Source organism: Myotis nattereri (assembly GCF_964212035.1).
Source record: "Myotis nattereri genome assembly, chromosome: 16".
Classification (NCBI taxonomy): Eukaryota; Metazoa; Chordata; class Mammalia; order Chiroptera; family Vespertilionidae; genus Myotis; species Myotis nattereri.
In genome coordinates, this window is record NC_138091.1 from 22,427,695 (window position 1) to 22,451,048 (window position 23,354).

Genomic DNA, 23,354 nt, shown 5'->3' on the forward strand with positions numbered 1-23,354 from the left:
GCCAGCCCCAGAGCAGCCCAGGCAGTGTTGCCTCGTGGTCACAGCCTGGGGCTGGAGAGAAGAAGCAGCCCATCATATTCAGCATCCCTGGCACTGGAGGCGAGGAGCACAAAGTCCTCTCTGAGACCAAGTTCCACATGCAATGGCTTCCGTCAGAGAAATTCAACTCTCCGGCTCTCACAGGAAATCAGGGCCCTCCAGTACTAGTACTGCCCCCCCCCCCCCACCTGCTCCTGTCATAGTGAAAGGCTGCAGAACTAAAGGCTTGATTCCCAGCCTCCCCTTTGACCTCCCTCCCTTCTGATGGCTGGAACTGCAGCAACCATCGTGGGACCATGAAGGAAAGAGCAAGACTTGTGAAGCCATCCGTCCTGACATCACTGAGCTGCTGAACCAATGCTGCAGTGCCTTCCTCTAAGCTTTCTAATATGTGAGAAAAAAATGTGATCTCTTATTATCCAAATATGCAAGATCAATATGGTATCCCCCACCTCGTCTCCTAACAAATATCTCTCTATGCACAACTCAAGGGCGGGAATCCAGATCAAAAGAGAAGCCCGCAGGAGAGGGGGGCCCAGGGTTAGGACCTATGAGCCTGAAGTACTAGTTCCATCGTTTCCACCCAGTATTTCACAGGGGGACAAAGATGCCTGGGAGTGTGCAAAAGCTGACTTTACTTCCAGCTGCCATAGACGTGGAGCAATGATCGGCCAGGAAAAGAAGCATGGAGCACACACTCATGGGGACTGATGGGTGGGAGGGTGGAGACCTTTCCCTAGATCACTGGTTCTCAGCCTTCCTAATGCCACGACCCTTTAATACAGTTTCTCATGTTGTGGTGACCCCCAATTTCATTGTTACAAATTGAACATAATTAAAGCCTAGTGATTAATCACAAAAACAATATGTAATTATATATGTGTTTTCCGATGGTCTTAGGCGACCCCTGTGAAAGGGTCGTTCGACCCCCAAAGGGGTTGCGACCCACAGGTTGAGAACCGCTGCCCTAGAGGTAGCCAGGTCAGGCCCGGGCCAGTCACCAGGAGGAACCCCGGTCACCCCATCCCGAAGAAAGAATGAATGTCCTACGATGAGCAGGCTGGGAGGGGGCTCACCAAAAGGGCCTGCAGGCAAGTCCTTGGCCCACACCAACACCCCGTGTCCAGAGAAGGGACACACAGGGAGTCAGCCACCTGCCCCGTGGGTGCCAGAGTGCGACCGGCTCTCCTTGCGATAACACAGAGGAAACAACCGCGGCTCATCTTTCTCTAATACATTCATGGTGTTATTTTTAACATTTAGAAATTGAATCTATCTGCAATGTGTTTCTGGATGCACATGGAAAGGGATGGGAATCTAATTATGCCAGCTCCAGTTGTTAAATAAAACCTGTTCTTTCCCGCTTTGAGTTGAAAAGCTACCGATATTCAGCGTCCATTCTTAGGTCTGTGACCCCTCTGTCAGGTTCCACTTATCTATTTACTTATTCTATGTGTTCTGGTGTCAATACCCTACTGTTTCTGTTGATTAAAGTAACCTTATAGTAAGCTTTACCATCTGGTCGGGCAACTCCTCCCACTACCCTTGCTATTCTCTCTCTCTTTTTTTTTTTTTTTTTGCTATTCTCTTTTAAAAAAACATTTAGTTAAACTATTCTTTAACTTCTTTATGAAGTTTTTTTTTATTGAAATGTGTATCTGTACCATAAAATTCAACCTTTGAAAGTACACAGTTCAGTGGCTTTTAGTATATTCATAAAGTCGTGCAGCCACCACACCATCTAATCCCAGAACACTTTCATCGCTTTTAAGAGAAACCCTGCACTCATTCGTGGCTCCTCCCCATTTCCTCGCATCCTCCCCAGCCCATGGCAATCGCTACTCTACTTTCTGTCTCTATGTGTTTGCCTGTTCGGGACATTTCATATAATCACACGCTGTGGGCCTTTTGTCTCTGGCTTCTTTCACTCAGCACAATGTCTGCACGGTTCATCCATGTGTTAGCATGGGTCAGTGCTTCTTTCTTTTTAAGGCTGAATTTATTCCATTTTATGCGACTTTTTGTTTATCCAAGGATAATGATAACATTTGAATTCACTTCTTCCCAAAAACTCCATTGGGAATCAGATAGCTGTTATACTTACTAATTTGGAGGGATCACGATTCTTATCTGCCTCTCTGTTCTTGTCTTACTTCTTGTCCTGTGATAAGATTGTATAATTTTCTTCATGATGGACCTATAATTAATTCTCTCATAAAATTTGTTTCTAGGCATTTTATAATTTTTGTTGCAATTCTGAATGGATTTTCCTCATTTCTACTTCTAATTAGTCAGTGTAGGGTAAAAACCATTGATTTATTTTGAGTGTAAACTATTGATTTACTTTGTGTCCTATCACTTCCCCAATTTTCTTATTAATCCTAGTGGGTTGTTTTAGGAGAGTCCTAGTAGACTCTCTTGGACTTTCTTGCTATACCATCACACCATCTGCAAGTAAGAGAATTTCTTCTCTTTTCCAATAGGAAGAGTTTGTTTTATTTTTGTGCATTATTACATTAAATACTATATAAGATTATGAATGGTGGTGATGATGGGTATTCCTGGTTTGCATGTGGCTAGAACATGGCTTCAGTGCTTTATCAGTTAACATAATATTTGATTTCGATTTTTTCCTCTTTTTGGTAATTTTATAATTTTAAAGTAATTTCCTTTTATTCTTATAATACTTAAACTTTTTATTTAGCAGATTTAAAAAAATATATTTTGTTGATTTTTTACAGAGAGGAAGGGAGAAGGATAGAGAGTTAGAAACATCAATGAGAGAGAGATATCGATCAGCTGCCTCTTGTGGGTATGTGCCCGCAACCAAGGCACCTGCCCTTGACCGGAATCGAACCCGGGACCTTTCAGTCTGCAGGCCGACACTCTATCCACTGAGCTAAACCGGCCAGGTCTTTAGCAGATATTTTTAACCTTGGAGAGGAAGACATCTCAAAGCAAAGTAGGAAACCTAGAAACCACAGGCAAAAGACATGCTTAAATTCACAAGAATTAAGAAAAAAAATGGTTTTTGAATGTCAAAATATTATATAAAATGTAAAGTCAAGGAGGAAATTATTTTCAACCTATTTAGTATCCCTAACACATCAATAAGAGAAAATCATTTAATAAAAAATGAGCAATGGAGTTAAACAGGTAATTTTTAAAAGAGGAAACCTAAATAATCAATGAATAATCAAGATAGGAAGCGATACTCAAATGTACAAATTAAAATAATAAAATGTCATTCTCCATCTAGTATACTTGCCAAAATGATAACTACCAGTACTATTCATGGCAAGCAAGGACGCAGGGATAAATGAGTATAAAAGACTGTAACACTTTTGGAATATAGTTTGGCAATGTCTATTGAAATTCAAAACACACAAACCTACTTTGGGAAACCTACCCCCTGGTAATAAAAGCATCACATACATAGAAGGGTGTTTCAGTATTGCCTGCAGTATGAAAAGCCAGAAACACGTGGAATGTCCATCAATAGGTGAATAATTAAATAACAATACAGGATATAATGGGGTTTTATTAAGCCATGAAAAATAATAAAGTAAAATCTATATCTACTGATCTGGAGGGATGCCCATGATACTCTTTCAAGTGAAAAAAGCAACGCGCAGAGTTATGGGTAAGAGCCTATTTTTGTTACTAAAAACAAAACAAAACATAACCCAATGTCAAGTATGTGTTTATAGGAGCAGGGAGAAAGAGGAAGGGGTTTGTTTGAGATGATGGCAAGGGGAGAGATTTTAATTTTTCATGCACCTTTGAATTAATTTGTTAACATATATTATGTGTGTTTACGTAAATAAAAACGGACAAAGAGAATTTAAAGGAGGAGGAAATGGAACCTGCCTCGGAAACATCAATGCATTTCATCCGATGTGTTGTGGACTGAAAAGTTCAGGGCTTGTATCTACTGATTACCTTTCCTCCTTCAAAAGGGCAGGAGCAAGAAAGTAGGGTGGGCTGGAATGGGGTGGGGGGAAGCTGGGAGCCACAGGTATACCAGCCCAAGGGCTGGGAGAGGGAGCGGGAGAGAGATGGAGGAACAGGGGGTGTGTGGAGGGGAGTGGGTCAGAGAGAATGCGCTGGTACCAGGGTCAGCTCCTGTGCCAGGGAGCAGAGACTTCGGGGCGAAGGGGGATGCTGCCCCTGGGGTCCCTGAGGCAGTAGCCTGGGATGAGAGACTCCTCCAGAGAGCGGGGGGATTCTCACATCCCCTGCGTGTTCCCTGGGGCTGCTCAACAGACCCCTGACCTAGAGGTGCCTGCAGACCCTGATGAAACCCCTCCTAAGGTCTTTCAAATATCCTGGAGCAGGTGGGTGGTTCATTCATTCATCGAATAACGTCTATCCCGTGCCTGTTCAGGAGAGCCCACATGCCGCGTTCAGTGTGGTGGGGGAGGCCACAGCCCAGCGCTGGTCACTGTTCCCACCTGGCCTCAAGCTCAGTTTTGGCTGAATGGGGTGCTATGAAGGCTGGGCTTACCAGACAAGCTTTGACCTGGACCACACCTGGGCTGATGGTGGGGCTGGGGATGGAGAGAGAAACACCAACTGGGTCCCCAGTTGGCAGTGGTCTGGAAAGGCCTGGTGATGTCTCCGTGCCCACTCCCAAGGCTGCCTGCTGGGAGCTGCCTGCTGCCAGGAGCCTGACAGCTTAGGGAAACGGGCCTGAGAAGGAACCCAGATGGAGGCAGCAGCCCCTGGCAGCTTGGGGGGCTTCCTAGAGGCAGGCAGGGCCGAGTCTTCCTGGGGCTGCCACAAACATGACCTTGAAGCCACATGAACCAGGAAGCCACAGAAGGGCTGGCATGGGGCTGGCAAGAGGGCTCCCCAACCCTTGTCCCCAGACTCAGGACCAGCTATAAGGCTGATTCCAGCCGGCCCAGGCCCAAGGTCTCCCACAGTATCCGGTAGCCGCCGAGAGCCTCTGTGAGTGCACACTGGGTCAGTAAAAAAGCAGAGATCCTGGCTTCTGCACAGGCTCATCAGGGAGGACCAGCACAGCCACCCAGGATCGGCCCAGAAGCAGCAGGGGCAGTCGGCCTGCGGGGGGCTCTCTGGCGCCCTTCCTTGCAAACCGGGGACACTCTGGCGTCTACACACTGAATGGCTCTGCTTGTCCTGCCTCCTCCACCAGCACCTGTTCCTGCCTCCCCCCACCGACTGTGGTTGCCCCAAGTTCAGTCCTGCCCACCACAGGCACCCCACCCATCCCTGGTGCACCCTGCTCTTGGTGGGTGCAGACACTGCCTGAGCCTCCACAACCTGCCAGAGACACCAGCCTTCGCGGTCCTGCTGCCCCTGGCGAGACACGGGGGCCACCTGCCGAGCAGAAGGGCGGCCTCCTCTGCCGGCCACTGGGAGGATGACCACAGCCTGTGCTGGGCCTGGCACAGGCCACGCCCTGTGCTCTGGGAAGCAGAGGGAGAGCGAGTCCACAGAGGGGCCTCCACGTGGCCTGGCCTCTCTCGGAGCGTACGGGCTGCTGCTTCCTCGCCCCCGTAACCGAAAGGCCATCTGGGTCTGTGTGGCTGAGGAGGAGATGGCGTGTGTGCGTGTGTGCGTGTGTGCACGTGTGCACCATCGAGATGCCGGAGCAGAAAGGGCACCGAGGGCCCCTCCCCTCCTCAACCCACTCAGCCACATTCTAAACCTGACCGTGTCCACAGCCTCTGTTTCCATGGCTGCGTCTCTACTCCCCCCCTCGCCCCCCTGGCCTGAGGGACCCTGACTCACCCTGACTGGGCTGGAACCCGAGAGAGCCCAGCTCTGAGGGTGGGAACGGGAAAGAAGGGAGGAGGGAGCCGCTTCTCCAACAACTTCCCCCAGGCTCCCTCCAAGGCTGGCCAGCCCCAGCGCCCCCGCATGCCAGTCCCAGCCTGCTCCCCTCACTCCGCCTGCCAGTCTCTGCCTGCAGGTGGTCCCTACGGGGCTTGTCGGTGGCAGTGATGGCAGGGACGGTGAACTCATGGCCAGGGAAGGCCTGCTGCTGCAGAAGGAGCCGAGTGATGCCGAGAAAAAGATGCCCAGAGAACAGATGCCAAGGTGCTAACTGCCGGTGATGTTTGGGAGGGCAGACCTATAGGGAATTTTTTCCTGCTAAATTATATCTTTTGACAACCTTCACAATTTTATAATAAACAGGCCGTACTTCTGTAACAAGAAAAAAACCACCCCAAATGGTACAAAGATAGGCAGCTGCCAGGTCATAATCCAAAGACAGACGCCGAGGGCCCCTCGGAAGCAGCTGTGTGTCTATTTTCTTGGGTCTAAAAGCCCTGCGTCAGGATGAACCCCTCACCCCTCTGGCCTTATCTCACTTAGGACCCTCAGTCCCTGAGTCTTGGGCTGAAACTCAGGCACTTCGGGCAGAAGGAGCCAGAGCCCAGAGGGCAGGACGCTGCCTGTTGGTCCCAGCTCTGCCACACAGGAAGCGCTTCCTTCTCTCTGGGCCTCAGGCTACTCATCTATAAAATGGGGCTACTAACCACCTGCCCTGTCCACTTTCAGAGCCTGTTGTGAGACCAAGATCTTTGAAAGCAAAACCATGAACATGAAAGTATCTTGCAAGAGACATCTGCCAAGCCAGGTACTATGCTAATTACCAGTGGGCGGAGCTCCCCTTCTGACAGCGGGTACCTGGAAGGCACCCACGTCAGGGCAGCCACCACAGGGCACAAGGCCACTTCCTCACTAGGACCAGGGAAGCCAAGAGCCCCCTTTATTGAGACACAAGACGAGGGTTGAAAAGAGATGATACAGGCCTACCTCGAAAAGACACATTTTCATACTTTGCCCAAAATCTCAACTGACATCACATTTCTGCAAAGATCCAGTGCTGTTCACGGCACCCCACCCCCAGGTTAGCGCTTGTTTGTGAAACAGGCCCTCAGGCTGCAAACAACCACTGTGCTGAGGTCCAGCCACCCACGTGGGTGCAGGCGGGGAGTCAGGGCATAGAGAGGGGTGAAACACCAGTGTGAGCCCCGAGGAGAATGTGGTGGCCTTGGCCTGGTGCCCGCCCATGGCACCGGCTGGCTGATGGCCTGAAGGTCAGTGCTATCCCGGGAGAGGGGACAGGGGGTCTTACCTCTCCCACGGGCCCACGTGTAGACTCGACTGGTCTCCGTGCTTCTGGGCTCTTGCTCAGCCGGTTCCACAGGCAAAGGTCGTAAGTGGGGGTAATCAGCCCGGCCGGGGGTCTTCAGGGGCAGGATGTACTTGGGGAGCCCTTTGTAGAACCAGGCCCCCGACCTCTTCCAGACCTAAGGGGGGAGACACCTGCTTAGAGCCCGATGCAGAGCAGCTCCCTGCTCCAGGCTCCCACGCAGACCCCCCTCCCCTCCTGGTGCTAAGTTGGAATGTGGAATGTCTCAGTAGCCCCTTCCCCGGAGGCTCTGGCGGCTGGAGGAAGAGGCGGGCTGGGCCAGCAGGGACTGGAGGCGTGTGGACAGGGCTCCGGATGAGACAATCCGCAGCGGGCACAGAGGGCCCGCATCTCCGGGACAGACACAGAGCAGAATTCAGAGCAGCAACGGAGAGGGGCCCCTGCACCCAACGGCTACTTCCAACCACAGCCAGTGCTCCCCAACCTCCGTCCCGAGGAAGGAAACACACTGTGGCCTGCAGCAGGAGTGGGAGTGTGAAGGGAGGCGCGACCCTCTCAGGCAAGAGGAGGCCTTGGCGGCTTGAATCCTGGGTTCGTCACGCAGCAGCTGTGAGCTCTGGACACACCCTGACCCAGTTTCATCACCCCAGTGTCATCACCGGATGTAGGAACAGTGGGAGACCCAGGGCAGCATGAGAGTCAGACGCGCAAATGAACGTAGGCCCAGGGCCCAGGGCCGGGCACCGAGCAGCCACTCAGCAGAGGATGCTCACGACTGTCACTGTCCCTCCTCCTCTCATCCGACCAACGTGGCCAGCTTTTCGGCCCGTGGACCAAGTCCCCAACTCAAAAGGGAGAGTTTAAAATGAGAAGGCCAGAGTCTCCCCAGACTTCCTCCGCACCACGTTCGCTCCGTGGGCTGTTAACAGGGGCTCCTCACCCACAAAACCCAGCAGAAACAAAGGGTCCTGAGGACGCACACGGGCAAGCACTGGGTTGAACCAAGCGGTGACTGCAGGAATTCTCAGAGCCTTGACTGTGCCAAGCGCACCGGGCTCTCCAACAGGACGAACCACACGCGCTTCCCACTTGAAACCAACCGGCAAGTTTTCATAGAGAAATTCAACCCTGGTCCAGGGTCTGCATAAACTGAGCCCTTCGCGGTACAGCACCGGCTGTTTACTCAGAGCGTGACAGGCATCTGCTTCTCCCAGCGGCCAGCAGTCACCTCTTTATGCTCCAGAGTGTGGGGCACGGGACCAGCGTCCAAGCCCTGTCCCTGGCACGAGTCGCTCACCCTCCCTCCCAGCTACCTGTGCAGAAGGGCCTGCTCTGTGGGGCCCTTGAGTAACTGAACCCGTCCGGTGGATGACTGCTTCGCGGGGCCCCTTTGGCCCTCGCTGGTCCTCTCGCAGCCCTCCTACAATACGTAACTATTATTTCAATGGGCAACACACGCACATGATTTAATCACAAAGCACACAATCGAAAAGCCTCCTCCGCATTCCCAGAGGCACCTGGTGTGCTAACAGTCTTTGAGGAAGTTCTATTATTATTCCCACTTTCCGGATGGAAAAACTGAGGCCCTGACAAGTTCAGCCACTTGCCCGAGGCCAACCCGTCACGCTATTGGCCTCTCCTCCGCACTGGAGGCCAGAGTCTCACCCCGGAAGTTTACAGACGCTCACTAAACGTGGCTGAGCGGTGATGACTCTTCAGTGGGTTCTCAGCGTGGACACTAAGCATCCTGCAGGATGGACGCCCGGAGGGGAGGGAAGTGCCGTACGGGGAGAGAAAACTCGCATGAGGAGCAGCCGCCAAGGCCGCCCTGTCCCTGCAGAGCGTTGCCTGGTGCCTGCGTGCAGGTGCCCCAGCGGGAGGCAATGGGGAGGGTGAGTGACTCACTCGCCTCCCTCTGCTAAGCGAAGGCCTGCTCATCCATCAGCCCTGGCTTTGCCTGCCCCCCCGCCGAGCACGCCAGCCTCCTGTCCCCCAACGTGGGCTGGGTCTTGGGGGCAGTGGGGGACCAAGAAAGCAGCTCTCAAGAGCCATGTGTGAACGGCGGGGCTGGGTTGGCTTAGGACCCCACACACTGCCTCCCCACCGCTGCCATGGAAACTGCCCCCCTGGCGCCCCCCCCCCCCCGCCTTTAGAAGAGAAATGCACACACAGATTACAAAATGAGGACAATAACAGCAAAGTCAAATGAAGCAACTTTAGGTCACTCGTAAGGGAGCCCCGCTGAGCACTGTGCTGGGAATACTCTACGCCCTTCCCTGGGCATGCGCACTTGTTTGTTTGTTTTTTAAAGAACTTCATGTAGTTTGTTTTTGCCCCCACTTAACATTATATCGTAGCTGCTGTTCTGTGTTAACAGTAATGGTCTTCACCATCAGGTTTTCATGGCTCCACAGTTTGGATTTGTGAAATTTACACTCGCCCCCCACGGATGGACATTTAAATTGTTTCCAGTTCTCCCCTTAGGAGCAGAGCTGCAACCATCCCTTGCACACACGTCATCACAGGTGTCAGTCACCGCCTGGGAACATCCCGGGAGCGGAACTGACCGCCAGGTCAACAGGTGTGTGTACATGAGATGATGACGTATGTTTTTTTCTCCAGGAAGAAAAGTCGAGTCCCCATTGGGGTGCTAAGTGTCAACAGCACTACCTTTGCTGGTGGGACCCAGGGTCTGGTCTGGGACCCGGCTCAGGAGCAGTGCCCCGGGGGTGATGGGCTGGGGGAGGCCTTGTCAGGTCCTGAGGTCACCAGAGTTAGGTGCTGCAGGGGGACGGGTGATGGGGACCTGCTGCCACCCCGGGGCACCCTGTCTCGGGTGGAGGGCACACTCCCCTCCTGCCTGGCCAGCCAAGATCCTGTTTGAAGGGAAGTGGCTGGGACCACCCTGAGGGTGACTCAGAGATGTGGCTCACTCTTCATTCTTGTGTGGTTTTCAGCTTTCAAGCGGGATCATATAGTATAGTATATGTCCTCAAGGTTCATCCATGTTGCAACATGTGTCAGAATTTCCTTCCTTTTTCAGGCTGAATAATATTCCGTTGTATGGATATGCCACAGTCTGTTTATCCGTTCATCGGTTGCTTCCACCTTTCGTCTTCGCACTTTCATCTTTATCTGTCTCTCCTACTAGGACCTACCACCACCCAGAGGGAGGGGCAGGGTGCTTCTGCTCACTCCCCTGTATCTTCAGGCTCCCGGCACACTCCTGACACAGTAGGTGCTGACACAATGAACACTGCTGAGTGGCTGAACTGCAGCACGGGTTGTTGGTTGGAATGTGTTCCTTTCCATAGCCTGCTGCCTTCCTGGGGAAGTGGCCTGAGGGTTTCATCCAAGTTCTTGCAATTAATCAAATGGATTTACTGTTTCAGATTAAAAGAGGAATAAAGAAGAAGGGCATGCCAGTGCAGAGCAAGCTGCCGTGAGCCTCCCTGACCATGAACTCCAGAACACAAGGCAGCTGCATGCTCCCAGTCCCTCCTCCAGCACCAGGGAGACCCACAGCCCCAGCTGCCTGCCCAACCTGGTTATTTTATCACAGTCAGGCGCCACGCCATCAGCCTCACCTCCTGTTGCAACAGTTCATCTCCATCCTCTCCCCCCTTAAAAACACTGATCAGCCAAATGCTTTTGGAAAACAGTATAACGAGCACAGGATTTAAACTATTAGGTTGAATTGCATGGAACGGCTGATACACCATTCTACCTTTCTAACGGTATTCAACCACTTTTGACCTATAACCCCCTTGTCAACTTCATACAATTCACCCCGATATTCATGCTCAGCAGAGGCAGGGATCCCACGGGTCTGCCAGCCTGCAGTGCCTCCCCAGGGCCCAGTGGGCAGGTCAGTTACTCCCTGAGCCCCCTGTAACGGGGCCTGAGGTCTGTCTGCTTCCCTCCTGCTAGCACTGAAATCCGGTGAAGGCCTCATGCCATCACGGTGGGTAGAGACCTGACCAGCCCAGACTGGCTGGTGACCCTGGACCAGCTGGAGGAGCAGCACTTTTTGAATCCTTCTGGCAGGGGACACGGGTGCATCGCCCCGCGTGGAGGGCACACCGGGGTGGAGGTGCATAAACACACGGTCAGTATTTGGGGAATGCCTTCCAGACGGGAGAGCAGGACTGGTGAGGCGAGGCGTGAGGGATCCCAGCTCGGCTGAGTCGGAGCAGCCACCCCTCCCCCCATGCCAATCCACGTGCATTCTCGGGCCTCCCCTCGCCTCCATGGCCACCCTCACCCTGCAAAATGCACAACAGTAACTTTTCACGTGGTTTCTGCTCCCTGCACCCAGGCCCGTCCCCCGCAGCCTGGCATCAGTGCCTGGCCCCCTCCCCCAGCCCAGTGGCAGGAAAAGCCCTCCGTGGTGTTAATCCCCGCCCCACCCCACCCCACCCCACCCCACCCCACCCCACCCCGGCTAGGGCCACAGAGCAGGAGAGGGTCACCATCTGGAGAAGCCGTGCGAGGCTGCAGAGCCCCGCGCTGCTCCCCGCGTGTGGTTTGCTGTGATAAGGCCAGCAAAGCAGCCGACTTTGAAAATGCCATTTAATGAGGAAAGACCCCCACAGCCGCCATGGCACTCGCCTGGGGTGGCCAATGGCGTTACGTCCTCCCCGTGGCACTGGCGTGTGCTCTGCTTCCAGGCTTTCATTACGATTTCAGGCACGGCCAGCCCGACTGCAGATACTGATGGATATTGGCCAAGCTGTGCCCAGGGAATTTTAATTACCACGATAACCATCGCCAATCACTGGCATTTCCTAAATGGCCGTGGCTGGAGAAGGTGGTAATTGCCAGGCCCTACTGGAAAGAAGGGGAGGCCTAGGGGACCCGCCACGGGAGGGCGGGCAGGGGCAGCCGACCTGTGTCCCTGTCCAGTGCTCCGCCCCTGGTGTGTGACCATCTCTCCCGCCTCCCACGCAGGTGGGGCTGCACCTGCATGAGCTCAGGTGCAGACTCTCCACCCCTCGCTCCACGGGCTGGAACAGGGGGCCAGTCTGTGGCCTTTGCACACGCTGTTCCTCCCACCTGGAGTGCCCTTCATCCTCGTCTCCATCACAGCGACGTTTCCCCAGGAAGCCTTCCGTGCCACCTGGTGCAGACTCGGTGCCTGGCCGTGCTCCTGGGGGCCAGTGGCACCGCTGAACAGCGCGCTTCACCAGCTAGGAGGCTGCGAGCTCGTCAAGGGCAGGGCTGTGCCGGAGCCAGCCCCGCAGTCCCAGGCCCAGCCAGGAGCCTGCACGTGGCAGGAATGTTACTGACTGACGGACTGACCGACTGACTGACCGACCGAGCAAACGGAGAAGACAAAGCAGAGCAACGGTCCCCGGGGGACATGCCTTGTGACTGTCTTCAGGGAGACCACGTCTGTCTGCCTAACAAGCTCCAGGCTGCCCGGTCTTGAAACCCCACGGGGAATGGCATGTTCTAGAGCAGTGGCTCTCAACCTTCCTAATGCCGTGACCCTTTAATACGGTTCCTCATGTTGTGGTGACCCCCAGCCATAAAATTATTTTCTTTGCTACTTCATAACTGTAATTTTGCTACTGTTATGAATCGTGATGTAAATATCTGATATGCAGGATGTATTTTCATTGTTACAAATTGAACATAATTAAAGCATAGTGATTCATCACAAAGACAATATGTAATTATATATGTGTTTTCCCATGGTCTTAGGCGACCCCTGTGAAAGGGTCGTTTGACCCCCAAAGGGATTGCGACCCACAGGTTGAGAACTGCTGTTCTAGAGGGATCTTCTTGCTTATGCTTTGGTCTTTTTAAAAAGAGCCTCTTAATGGGTCAACCCACCTTGGCACAGAGGCAGCATGACCCTCCCTGCCCGTTACCTGAACACACACATGAGAGAGAGAGAGAGAGAGAGAGAGAGAGAGAGAGAGAGAGAGAGGGAGCAAGCGCTGGCCTCCTAGCAGCATGGCCAGACCCCAGAACTTGGCCAGGCCCTCATTTAATCAAAGAGCTAAGAAATAATAAAAGCATAAAAATTAGGAGAGGGGAAGAAGCGTAGTCCAAGCTAGCCAGTTCCTCGCCTTTCAGATCATCCAAAGTTGATAAATCGGGAAAGTCATGGCGGAGCCAGCTTGGGAACTACAGCGCTTGGTCTGTGCATGACGGCCGGGTGGGCGAGGGAGGGGCCGGGATGCGAACGCCTCCTCCAGCATAACCTCTTCAGAACAACTGGATTTTTTAACCCCATGCACGTATTACTTCGATTAAAATGAAAGGGTAACAGAGTGGTCATTGGACGTCAGTGTTATTAAATCCCTGGGCTGCGTGGGAGTTCGACGCACAGGGAGTGGGGCAGCCTGTGGCTGGTACATTGAATCTGGATGTAACGTAAGGGAGAAAAGCTGTATTGGTGAAAGAACATCCAAATCTACAAAAAAGTTTTATAAGAGTTTATTTGAGCCAATTTTTTGAAGGTATTCTCAAAAGCAAGAGCTTGAAGGATTGAGCAAATGCTCGGGAGAATGGCAGTTTTGCAGTTCCTTTAAAAATTTTTTAAAAGTATATTTTTATTGATTTCAGAGAGGAAGGGAGAGGGAGAGAGAGATTGAAATATCAATGATGAGCCTGGTTGGTGTGGCTCAGAGGTTGAGCATCAACCTATGATCCAGGCGGTCACACTTGCTCAGGTTGCGGGCTCGACCTCTCACATCCCCAATAGGGGGCGTGCAGGAGGCCACCGATCAATGATTCTCTCTCATCATTGATGTTTCTATCTCTCTCTCCCTCTCCCTCACTCTCTTAACAATAAAAAATAAATACATAAAAAAAAATCAATGATGAGAGAGAATAACTGATTGACTGCCTCCTGTATGCCCTCTACCGGGGATCAAGCCTGCAACCCGGGCATGTGCTCTGTACGGGAATCGAACCATGACCTCCTGGTTCATAGGTTGACACTCAACCACTGAGCCACGCCGGCTGGAACACGAGTCAGAATTTTGACAGTGGGAGAAACCTGGACGTTTTTCAAAGGGAACCCGGCCTTCCCAGCAACAGAGCCTGGCAGAGCTGGGTCCTTCCCGCTGTGCTGCTGGTTGGAAGGGATGCTGCCCTCAGGGGTAGCTGGGCATTGCCTCCGACAAGGTTTTGTGGCGACAAGCTGAATGTGAGAAGCCGTGATTACAGCCAAAGACAACAAGCTGATACCGAGCCAGGCAGGCAGGTGTGCTAATGGAATGCACACATCCAATTTTAGCTCTAGTTTATGCCAGAAATATATTTGTTGTTCGAAACAGATTGGGACCATCCTACCTTAGAGTTCTGGCAGACAGTGGGATCACCTGCTGCCCTACTCAAGCAGGATGGGGACTCGAACTTATCCCGTGTGTGTGGCTGTGGCGTGGACGTGCTTGTATGTCCGGTCAGTGGGGCAGGAAGCAGGCATCTGTAACCACACAGAGGCAGCCCAGGAAAGACTGGCATCCGCCATCCTAAATGCCCACGAGGACGCTGCCACTTGCCCTGCAAACCTGAATATGGCTGTGATTCTTATCCCAGGGATAAGAATCCTGTGGATCAGCAAAAACAGGAAACAGAGATGCATCCGTCCAGTCTTCCTAAAAAAATTGCTCAAAAGTATAGTTCTGTTGGCCAAAAATTAAATTAAAATGACCTCGAGCCGAACCGGTTTGGCTCAGTGGATAGAGCGTCGGCCTGTGGACTGAAAGGTCCCAGGTTTGATTCCGGTCAAGGGCATGTACCTGGGTTGCGGGCACGTCCCCAGTAGGAGATGTGCAGGAGGCGGTTGATCGATGTTTCTCTCTCATTGATGTTTCTAACTCTCTATTTCTCTCCCTTCCTCTCTGTAAGAAATCAATAAAATATATTTAAAAAAAATAAAATAACCTCGAGAATGGGGAACTCATAGCATCAGAAAATTCAGTGAGCAAGGAACTAAATTAAAGACAGCATTCAGGCCGGCTGGCGTGGCTCAGTGGTTGAAGTGTCGACCTATGAACCAGGAGGTCACGGTTCAACTCCCGGTCAGGGCACATGCCTGGGTTGCGCGCTTGATCCCCAGTGGGGATGGGGGTGGGGGGGTGTGTGTGCAGGAGGCAGCTGATGGATGATTCTCTCTCATCCTTGATGCTTCTATCTCTCTCTCCCTCTCCCTTCCTCTCTGAAATCAATAAGAAAAATACGTGAAAGAAAAAGAACTAGGAAAGGGAAGATCACATCTTCTTGTAGACGGGTGGCCCTGGCCTAAGCCCACAAAGGGCTGGCGTCCCTGGCCCTGTCCTCTACCCCCTGAGAGCGCTGCTGTCAGGGCTGCTCTGCTCTGGGCTGGTGGCCCTGTCTGCGGTGCAGGGCACCGGTAAGCAATCCGGAGTCACCCAGGGCTTTGAGGAGCGCAGGGCCAGGCGGGCAGAGCTCCCTCCCAGCTGAGGGGTTCTGCTTTCCACTAATCTCTCCTCACTGCTAACTCAGAATCCAGGTGTTAGAGGGAAGCCAAGTGAGGCCCTCCCGGGAGCATGTGGGTATTTGCATTTTAATGACTATCACGGAGAACCTCAGGGTGCTTGCGCCAGAGCCAGGAGCTGGGCTGGAAAGGAAGCCCAGCAAAGACAGAGTGCCCCTCTGCCTCTTCTTCCAACCCCCAGAGCAGCAGCTCCTGGCTCAGCCCACAGCACGATGGACGCGCCCTCGCCAGGGCCTGAGCGAATTTCCTCTTCGTTTCAAGTGGGTTTTTCAAGCAGGCAGGTTCGTCTGGGAGGCAGGCAATTGCCAGCACAGTGGAGAGGAAAAAACGCAGCGAGGAAACACACCCCGCAGGCGCTTTCTTGACAGATAGTTTAATAAACGCTTTGGCCAGGCTGCTTCAGAACCAGAGGGAACGCCTTGGCCCCCATGCACCCCGTGGAGGGGCTGGATCCCGCGCGGCTTCTGCGCCATGACCACTGAGCAGCACGTGCAGGCTCTCCGGGGCTGCGGGCTGTGTGCCCGGGGTCAGGGAGAGCCTCGAATGCGCTGGCCAGCCTCCCACCTTGGCCTCAGCCCCTCCTCATTGCCCACGCCCAGGGCCTGTGCCCGGGGGCGCCACCCCTCCCGGCATGACCTACAGCCCTCTGCCCACATGCCATCTTCTCCCTTTGTTCAGAACAGTCCGGCAGGTCCCACAGATGGTGCAGGCTCTTCATCTCTGGCTTTGTCGACACTGCATGGACGCCTCCCCTCACACCTCATTTGCATGCAGCATTGAATCCCAAATATTTAACGATCGTCCCTGCTCCAGCACATGTCTGGGAGGGCAGACGTGCTCGGCGATGTCTGGCTGCGAGGCCGGCCTCCGCTCCCAGCTGGAGTGGGCGCGCACAGGAAATGAATAGGGCTGGATGGGAACATTGGACAGGCCAATTATACCCGGCCAGGTCTTTTCAGACGAGCTCTGTGATTTTGATTCAATTCCCAGAACAACAAACATCCTATGTTTAAACACAGTCTCAGCAACGCATTCCAGAGCCAACGGGAAACCATTTCGGGGCTGGCCCCGATGTGGCCGGGCTGTTGGCCCAGCCAGGACACTCCCAATTCGGAGATGCTTTGCTCCGTGATGGATCTGACCACTGCTTCATTCCCAACCGCTCTGGGTCCTTCTTGGGGAAAACCTACAATTCTGAGGTTCCATTACTTTCTCTCTCTTCCAGATTCATCACCGTCTCCCTGTTTGCAGCTCTTTGGGTTTTTTTCCCCACCCTCCCCTTCATTCTGGGGGATTTCAAAGGTTTTTCTCCACTTCACTGATGCAAGCTTTTCTGGGTCGGATTTTAGTGGTCTCCTGGCATCTTCTGGGCGTGTGCCTGTGAAATCTAGCATGAGTGCGGAAGTGTATGAAACACAGTAGAGAACCATATTCAAGCCAACACCTGGGAAATTAACAATGAATTAAATATTATCAGCTCAGAGATGTCCCTGTGAGCCCTCCTGCCTTCGTGAGGGAGACACCATCCAGAATTGTCTCGCCCGCCCCGGAATTTTGTATAAAGCAATCCCATGTTTTCCTTTCTATTTTAAAAGGCCACGCATGTGTGCATTTCTAAATAAATTATTATCACCTGTTTCTGAACATCATCCTTTTGAATCATTCTGTATTCTTTGGTGACTTGGTTTTTCCCCCCCTTTTTAATCCAGGTATTTTTAATGCATTTGTAATCCACCCTTTGGTGAGTCCAGCCGCAGTTCCTTGTTCACGGCCGTGTATTATTTTGTAGCCACTATCCATCTATCCATCCCACCACGAACGGACACTGGGTTTGTTTCTGATTGCGTTGCTTTTGTGATGATAAGAACGGCTGCACGTGCAATCCTGGCCTTGTCCCCGGGGAGACACTCTAGGGTGCAGCTCGGAGTGGGTGCAAGGAGGAGCATCATGCACGGGAGGTGACCTCTCGCGGTGCCAGCACCATGTGGCGATGAGCCAGGCGGGCCTCCGACTGAACGGGCCTCTGATTTAGTTGGCAATCAGGGAGTGCCAGGAGCTGGCCCGTGACATGACACAGCTCCCCCAGGGTTGGCAGCAGCAGGCAAAGTTCGTGGGCCAAGGGGGCCACCATCAGGTGCCGGGACCCAAAGCCAGGTTCAGGGTCGCCACTGGGTAATGGTCAGGGCCAGGCTGGGCTCCAGGTGCCTTAGCCCAGGCGGGGATGTAACAACTTGCCAAGTCGGGGGTGGGGGGGGGGAGGCGGGGGCCCAGGAGTCACCCAGAGAGCTGGCACTACTTTGGCAACTGAGGCTGAAGGGCCACCTCCGTCCGTCCGTCCGTCCCACCTTCCTCCAGCCTACAGGCCGCCCTGGAAAAGGAATTTCTTGCATTCAGATTAACGCAAGAAAACAGCCAAATCCTTTCCCACGGGCAGTGGCCACCAGCTTCGCAGCAAGAGCCTGTCAGACAGCCTGGGTCAAACCTCCGCTCTGCCGTGCGACCTGGGCCTGGTCGCGTCCGTCCCAGAGCTGCCATCGGGCTGGGAAAGGGGGACGCAGAGTCCAACCCCGCCCGCACTGGGGGATGCTTCCAATAAAGACCGGTTTTCTTCTGCTTCCCTTTTTCTCAGCGGGGCTTTCTGGTTCCAACCTTGAGAATAACATGGCGTGGCTTCCCTGTCCCTGTGGATGTGCCAGCTTCCCGAGTTATTTCCTTAGGAGGGGGGATGGGTGGGCTTCCCAGGGCTGGGCACCACCTAGGGGCTTCACTAGGTCCAGAAGGACGGAGCCACACTTACTCCCCAGGCTCCAACTCTGAGACAGCTGCTGGGGGAGGGCAAAACCGTGCCGTCCAATGTCACTGGGCATCTGAAAAACGAGCAGGAAACTCTGCCGATGCAAAACTTTATTTACGTTAATGCAAGAAAACAACCAAATTCAGGTGTTTTCTCCCCAGCTTTCCGCCCACCTCCCCAGAGGCACGATCCGGAGGGTCTCCTAGCAGGGAAAGCAGGCTGTGCAGGCCCAACAGGGAGTGTGTGGGGGGCGGGGGTGTCAGGACGCTGTCACACCAACAGGGACAGCGAAGCCGCAACACGCCTTGCCGTTCTCAAGGTCGGTCACGCAGACCGCAGGGCTCCCAGCCCCACGGACCGCTGGGCCCCGGGACGGCTGAGTCAGGGGGCGGGCAGGGGTGTGAGGGAGCCAAACACGAGGAGCTGAGGGCACGTTCCTGATGGGCCGAAAGCTTCATTCAGGTCGGGACCCCTCGCCCCTGATGTCTTCTCCCCAAGGCCAAAGAGCCTCCTGGGACCAACCAGCCCTTCCCACGCCCGCTCAGGGGACCCCGGGTCCCCACGCGTGGGAAGTGGGCAGCCTCACACGGCGTGGTGTGTTCCCATCCCGGGCTGCTCCATCCCCGGAGCCGCTGGCCTCTCCACTACTCCTCCATCAGGGAACGGCTCACCTTTTCCCATTAAAGAAAAATTTTAAATTTATATTAAAATACATTTTTATTGATTTCAGAGAGGAAAGGAGTAGGAGAGAGAGAGAGAGAAACATCAATGATGAGAAAGAATCATTGATCGGCCCCTACCTATCGAGCCCTCAACCTGGGCATGTGCCCTGCCCGGGAATCCAACCGTGACCTCTGGGCTCACAGGCTGATTGATGCTCAACCACTGAGCCACGCCGGGCGGGCAGTATCCCCCTTTTTAAAATTGTGTTAAAATGTACACAACACAACATCCCGCCTGCGAACCATTTTTCGTAGACAGTCCAGGAGCACTAAGTACCTGCCCAGGGATGTGCCACGGCCCCCACGTCCGTCTCCAGCCCGTTTTCATCTTTCCAAACGGAAACTGTGCCCATTAAACAGCGACTCCCCACGCTCCCACCCGGCCCCTGGCAACCGCCATGCTACTGCCCGTCTCTATGAATGTGGCTCCTCGGGGCACCTCACAGAGGCGGGTCACACCGTATTGGTCCTTCTTGTGACTGGCTGATCCACGTAGCACAATGTCCTCCATGCTCTTCCGTGTTGCAGCAGGTGTCAGAGTTTCCTTCCTTTTTAAGGCTGAACATTTGGTTTATCCAGTTGCCCAACAGGAGACGCTTGGGCTGCTTCCACCGTTTGGACACTGTGAATAATGCTGCCGTGGAGATGGGTATGCAAGTAGATCTGTTTCCGTCCCGGCTGTCAATTCTTCAGAGTATTCACCCGGAAGCAGAATTGCTAGGTCGTCCCTTTTCGGAGGAAACGCCACACTGCTTTCCATTGTGGCTGCACTATTTTACGTGCCCACCAGCAAGGCACCGGGGCTCAGATTGCTCCACATCCTCGCCAACACTTATTATTGTCTGCTTGTTAAATATTAGCCGCCCTCACGGGTGTGATGTGGTCATCGGTTTACGTGTAACACTGCAGCCGCTCTCCCCTCCTTCCCACACCCAACACTCCAGCGCCCTCTGCCTGATCTCCTCTGCCTTCTTCCCGTTCAGCACCTAACATACTATACGCTTTGCTCGTCTAGTAGTTTGCTTATGTTTATTGTCTGTTCCCTCTCTCTTTCCCCAGGCCCTGCCAGAATGGAAACTCAAGGCAGAGATATGTGGCTGTTTTGTTCACTGCATTTTCCGAGGGCCTAACCAGTGCCTAGCACAGGGGTGGGCAAACTTTTTGACTCGAGGGCCACAATGGGTTCTTAAACTGGACCGGAGGGCCGGGACAAAAGCATGGATGGAGTGTTTGTGTGAACTAATATAAATTCAAAGTAAACATCATTACATAAAAGGGTACGGTCTTTTTTTTTTTTAGTTTTATTCATTTCAAACGGCCCGAGGGCCGTAGTTTGCCCACGGCTGGCCTAGCACATAGCAAACACGCAATGACAATTATATGAATGGAGTATAAATAAATGAATGGATGGATGAATGAATGAATGAATGCATAGAAAGAGTTGTCAGCCAGAAGGAGTTTTAGAGGCAAACACACTAGCTTCAACCTTTGGCCCCATCAATTACTGTGTGGTGTCTTTGGGCAGGTGACCTTTCTCTAAGCCTCAGTTTCCCCATCTGTCACATGGGGCAATACTGAGTACCCCCCTGGGCTCCTGTGAGGGTGAAGTAGATATTCACTTCCTGGCCCACAGTGGGTGCTCAGTGCATGCCCACTGCTGAATGCCAGTCGGCCCTTCTGGCGGGCATGGGAGGACAGCCGGCTCCATGGGCTGGCGCACAAGTGGTGAGAAAGTCCGTTCCCTCTCGGATTGGACAGCACCTCAGAGAGGAAAGTTCTTTCTCTGATGAACAAACACAGGCTCACATAGGCACCCCAAACAGGGGCAGGGCGGGGTGGGAGACTGCTCTGCCCGCCACGGGAGGAAGGGGGGGCCTGGTTGGCGCCAGGAGCCTATTCCTCCTGCCACTTCCACATGCGTGGGAGCCTGAGCTGACAGTGGGTCTGCCTGGTAGAGCCATGGCGTGTGGGAGGTGACCCACACACCGCGGAAGTGTGACCATCCGGGTCCCCCAGGGACGCCGCAGCCGCCGCCCAGAACGAGGTAGACGCAGATGGCGAGGAGCTCGGGCAGCCACCCGCCCGCCCACCCGCGCACCAACCACCCACTCCTGGCTGTGCTCGCGGCCTCCGGAGGGGGCCCTCTGGCAAAGCTGTTTGCAGCTAAAATCCAAACTGCAAGTAACAGCAAGACCAGGAGAAAACCAGCGTGGGAACAGATGGCAGCGTGCGAGGCGCCCAGGCTGCCCGCCGGAGCGGCAGGTGCCGCGAGCACGGTGGGTTCTGCTGGCACGGCTGCCACCCCCTGTGCTGGCTGGGAGGGAGGGTGCCCCGCTTCCTGGGCCTCCTGCAGGCCTGAGCCAAGGCGGACTCCCCAGGGGCCCTAACTGGGCTACGGGTCACCCTCCAGGCTGGGCAGCTTGGAGAGGATTTAAAGACCCACGTGAAGCCACTTCCCTACTTCACAAGTTCCTCTCACAGTCAATCAACGAGGGGGAGAGAGGGGCCAGGAGCCAGGAATACAGACCTCGCAGCAAAGGGCACTGGGGGACCCCAGATAAGACCTCAGGAGAATCAAAAGCACCCGCTGGGAAAAGATTCTAAAGAGATCTGAGCACAGAACCAGCTTTACTTTTTTTTGAAAATGTCTCTTTCAATCAACAAACATTTCCTGAGCCCCTTTGATATGCAAAGCACTGCGGGAAGCACAGCCATTGTTGGTGCAGCCCGGCCTCCCCTCCCGCCCGCCCCCCCCCCCCCCCCCCCCCCCCCCCCCGCCCCGGCCTCCTCGTCGGCCTCGCTGAGTTAGATCAGGAATGAATCTGGAAGGCCGAGCCCATGCTGAACAGAGGAGAGTTAATCAGCTTTCAATGACTTACAAGTTGGCCTTCACCCCTTTCTAGCTCTCCCTCCTCCCCCCCAGAGGATGCCTGCATCCTCGGAGAAGCCTTCTTACTCCAGAGACACCTTTTACAGGCTGGAGGAATGCTCTCCAGAATCCTGGGGAAATTAGATTCCAATTAACTTTTCCACTGATTACAGTCTAACTTTGAATGAGTCACTTTGTTGTGTTAAATGAATGGGATTAAAGGCTAACCAGCAAGTGAAATGAGTTTCCGGCTGGCGAGGTCCCGTGTTTAGAAGCCCCTGACGCAGTGCCTCCCAACCTGCACCCGTGAGAGCTGGAGAGGAAAGGGCACGAGGACACCAGCACAGGAGGGATCTGACGCCAGCCTCAGCCGGTCTCGCCTCCACGAGGCAGGTGGGCTGCATGGAAGGGGTCGCTGCCCACCTGGGCCTTGCCCGCCCGGCAGGGGTCAGGGGGCAGGGCCTGAGCCCCCTCCTCGCCAGCCTTCCTGGCATGGCACACCTGTGGGTTTCTGGTACCACATAGGAGTTTGTCCTTCCTCCTCCAACCCTGTCTTTTTTTAAAATGTTTTTATTGATTTTTTTTTTTTGGGGGGAGAGAGATAGAAACATCAATGATGAGAGAATCATCGATCGTCTGCCTCCTGCATGCCCCCTACTGGGGATCGAGCCTGCAACCCAGGCATGCGCCCCGACTGGGAATGGAACCAGTGACCTCTTGGTGCATGGGTCAACACTCAACCATGGAGCCACACCAGCCGGGCCTCCAGGCCTGTCTTACTCCTGGGGATAAATAAGGGAGAGGAGAAGAACCAGGCAGGAGTGGGAAGGGGCTGGAACAAGGAGCTGCACCTGGGCAGGTATATTACTTTCAGGAAAGCTTGGGAGGGGGAGGGCAGGAGAGGCGGGAAGAGGCAAGGAAACAGGCGAACCAGGGGCTGCAGATTTCCATGTCCCCCTAGTTCCAGTGGCCGGGGGGCCAGGTCACGGGGGCATCACAGGGGCCTCCTGTGGATAGAGCACCACAGGTATAACCCTGGGCAGAGGAAGGGGCTGTGCGGGGGTGGGTGCCGCCCCTGGTAAACCCTGGTATGGAGCTCACGGCTCCTGAAGGCACATAAATGCATGTGCGCGTGCGCAAGACAAACAGGAACCCACAGTCAGGCAAAAAAAAACCCCAAAAACGGAATCAGTGATGCGGGGGAAAAGCTTCAAGATTGTTCAGAAGGGAGGGGAAAATTAAAGGAGGGAAATTGGGCAGAAGACGATGAATACAGAAGACAGAATGGAAATGTGATTTTCAAATTAAAAGTACTCTGAAGA

At 53.7% G+C, this 23,354-nt stretch overlaps 1 protein-coding gene across 1 annotated transcript in view; it reads right to left on the minus strand.

Moving 5' to 3' along the window:
* The window catches only part of RPH3AL (rabphilin 3A like (without C2 domains)), a 77,609-nt gene that overhangs the window by 18,122 nt on the left and 36,133 nt on the right, over window positions 1-23,354 (minus strand). Inside the window, exon 5 of the mRNA XM_081110118.1 lies at window positions 7,154-7,328. Within this exon, the coding sequence (XP_080966244.1) occupies window positions 7,154-7,328 (175 nt within the window). The remainder of the gene's footprint in view (window positions 1-7,153; window positions 7,329-23,354) is intronic.